This window comes from Otolemur garnettii, unplaced genomic scaffold, assembly GCF_000181295.1.
Source record: "Otolemur garnettii isolate 467f Iridium unplaced genomic scaffold, OtoGar3 scaffold00002, whole genome shotgun sequence".
NCBI lineage: Eukaryota > Metazoa > Chordata > Mammalia > Primates > Galagidae > Otolemur > Otolemur garnettii.
This window is the reverse complement of record NW_003852397.1, coordinates 5,805,912-5,808,929: the sequence shown is the minus strand read 5'-3', so window position 1 is coordinate 5,808,929 and position 3,018 is coordinate 5,805,912. Positions and strand designations below refer to the sequence as shown.

Genomic DNA, 3,018 nt, shown 5'->3' with positions numbered 1-3,018 from the left:
GTGAGGAGTTTTGGTCTTTACCTTAAGGATAATAGGAAATTAGTATTGTATTTTGAGCAGGGAGGTGACAGTGACATCAGATTTGTATTTTAAAAGCTTACCCTGACTGCAGTGAGGAGAGTAAGGAAGACCACGCACGGAGCAGAGGGAGGGAGGGCAGCGGGGAGCTGCAGTTGCAGGCAGGAGGGCCGTGGCCGTGGCCCAGAGGGGGTGCTGGTGCAGACACCATGAAGTGGATGCGTCTAGAGTTGTTTGGGAGACTTGGACTGAAGTTCATTTACTCTGTAGGAAATAGCCTTAGCTATAGTGGTGTAGGACTCCCTTTGGGAATGTAAAATAAATGTGAAAGTTTATGACTGACTAAATTTTCCATTTTTTCTCCTACGTAGGCAATTGATTGAAGGAACAGAAGTTCTTAAACAACTCGAACTAGTTCCAACAGAGAACGAAAGACCAATACCTCTATGTGTGATTGCTGACAGCGGAGATATTTATGTCTGATTTTCACATCAATATTTTCTGTGATAATTTATTACTTTCTATCTGATCAGCTGTTTCTAGATTTAATTAAACAGTGCTTGTAGCATGTAATTTGAAAGCTGTGGCAGACACTGTAGGTGGGCTCATCTAATACTCTATTTTCCTTTAGTGCCTTAACCATAGAGACTGTAAAAGTGAAATACTCGATTTCCCAGCCTCCTTTGCAGCCAGGTGTGGCCACCAGATGCGCTTCTGGCCATTGAGATGGGAGGAGTACCACCACTGGTCGTGCCCCCCTTCCCTTCACCCAGGCTTGAGCCACAGCTGTCCCCTTGTGGCATGAAGGAAAAGCCAGGAGAACTGCAGAGAGACATCAGCTCCAACTATTGCACCGGGGAACCAATACCAGCAACCACTTACCTCTGGACTTTGTACCATATGAGACCAGTTAGTAGACCCCTAGGTTGTCAATATCACTGAGAATTTTGTAACTTGAAACCAAAAACATTCTTAATTTAGCAGCGTACCTAATGCTTTTGGACCATAAAACATTTGTAATAGAATTATATTCTCATTTGTAACCATATTTCCACCAAGACAAACTTGGTAAACCACCAAATAGGAGTGATACAACAGAAACAAACCAATTCACTATAATATTTCCTTGCTGATACATTGCATTCAGAAGGTATGTATATTCTGGATGTTTTTATTTATGATGTGAACATAATTCTTATCTCTCTGAGCCATACCAACCATATGAAATGATATCAAGGGCTTGTGTGACAGTCCTCATGGTGGTTGACTTGTGATGTTATTGGAGATCCAGCTTTATCAGCTGCTCTGTAAGCTAAGAGTCTCAAAACTCTTGTCAGCTGGGGCGCTTTTTACATACAGATTGCTGGACTCTGTCCTTGACCTACTAAGTCAAAATCTAAGCCTGAGCCAGGGATTTTGTGTCCACTTAGCTCTGTCCCAGTGGTTGTCTTTTAGACAGCTGGGCACTAGTCACTGGGGAATCACTGCCAGGCATACGTGACTGGTTTCATCCTGCTTGGTGTAGTCAGCAGTGTTTCACTCTTCTACTGGTGACCTTGCTCAGCGCCTGTCACCATCACTACCCTGTGCCCCTGCTCTACCCAGGATAGTGTGCTTTCTTACCTCAGCAAAAGGAGGTTTATTTTTCAAGAATGATCTCTGCTCAGTCTCAAAGGGGCAGTCCTCTAATTGATTTGGAACTTGCCAAAGGTAGGCGTATGCTTTTTTCATGCTTTCTATTTTGAAATTAATTATACATTCATCAGAAGTTGCAAAAAATAGTACAGAGCAGTCCTGGGTACCCTTCACCCTGTTTCCCCAGTGGTTATAGCTTATACAACTATGGTACAGTATCAAAACCAGGAGATTGACATTGGTGCAATGTGTGTGTGCCATCTTACTGAGCATAGATTCGTGGAACCAACACCACAAGAAATATGCAGAACTTTTTCAGCGCCACAAAAACCTCCCTAATGATGTCCCTTAATAGTCACGGGTATGACTCCTCTGGCCCCCCATCCCTAACTCCTGACAACTGTTTTATTTTTTGAATGATAGCTTAAGATCTGAGGGTATGAGGAGGAAGCACACCGCCTATATCACATTCTCAGCTCAGAGGCAGCTTAATGTTAAGAATGGGTGTTCTAGAGCCAGACCGCCTGGGTTCAAGCCCTGGCTCTGCCATTCCAAGCTGCATAAACTCAGGCAGGAACTCTGTGCCTCAGTTTCTTCATTTGAGAAACAGTAGTACCTACCACATAGGATTGTTGCAAGCGTTCAATGAATCAATTCCTATAAATAACCTAGAATCAGGGCCTAGTATGCTATAAGTGCTCAATAAATGTATTCTCAAGAAATTTCATACTCAATAAATTACTGGTTTATAACCTTTAGGATGTGGTCATAGAACTAGTATATTTTTTAAAAGCTTTCCAATGACACTGATAGCCAGATTTTTAACCCTTGAAAAGCCATCTCCTTTTCCTATATTCACAGAGTACAGGAAGAGGAGAACTCGGGCCATTTGTCTGAAGCCTCCAGGCCCTCTCTGGGCCTCCATCCAGGTTCCTGTCACACTGAGGACATCTCAAATAAAAGGGAGCTGAGCTTGCCACCAAGACTAAGAAACCAGTGAAGCAATAAGTTAATGAAAACTGGTGCTTTGCAAGCATCCTGGTTAAAACAAGTTACAAGCGTTGGTCATGTAATAACCAGCACAGAGCAATTTTTGCTGGTGATGAACCTGTATATTAATGGCATTAAGCATTTAATACGATATTGTGAAAGAAGTGGGATATTTGAGTGCATATAAGAAACCCGTAGGAAGCTGATTCTAGCTTCCTATGTCAGTTTGGCAGTAATGTAAAAGTAGAACCTTGCTAATCTTCTCAAGGATGGCAAGATCATGGTCTCTTTGTTCCCTCTAACTTTCTACTTCTAGGCCACAGAAATTTCAATCACAGATCTGTCTATGCAGTGGTTCTTATTACCACCATTTAA

General features: G+C 42.4%; 1 protein-coding gene across 1 annotated transcript in view; it reads left to right on the top strand.

Moving 5' to 3' along the window:
• The window catches only part of PPIL6 (peptidylprolyl isomerase like 6), a 34,212-nt gene extending 33,614 nt beyond the window's left edge, over nucleotides 1-598 (top strand). Inside the window, exon 8 of the mRNA XM_003781813.2 lies at nucleotides 390-598. Within this exon, the coding sequence (XP_003781861.1) occupies nucleotides 390-501 (112 nt within the window). The 3' untranslated portion in view covers nucleotides 502-598. The remainder of the gene's footprint in view (nucleotides 1-389) is intronic.
• Nucleotides 599-3,018: the final 2,420 nt, after the last annotated feature.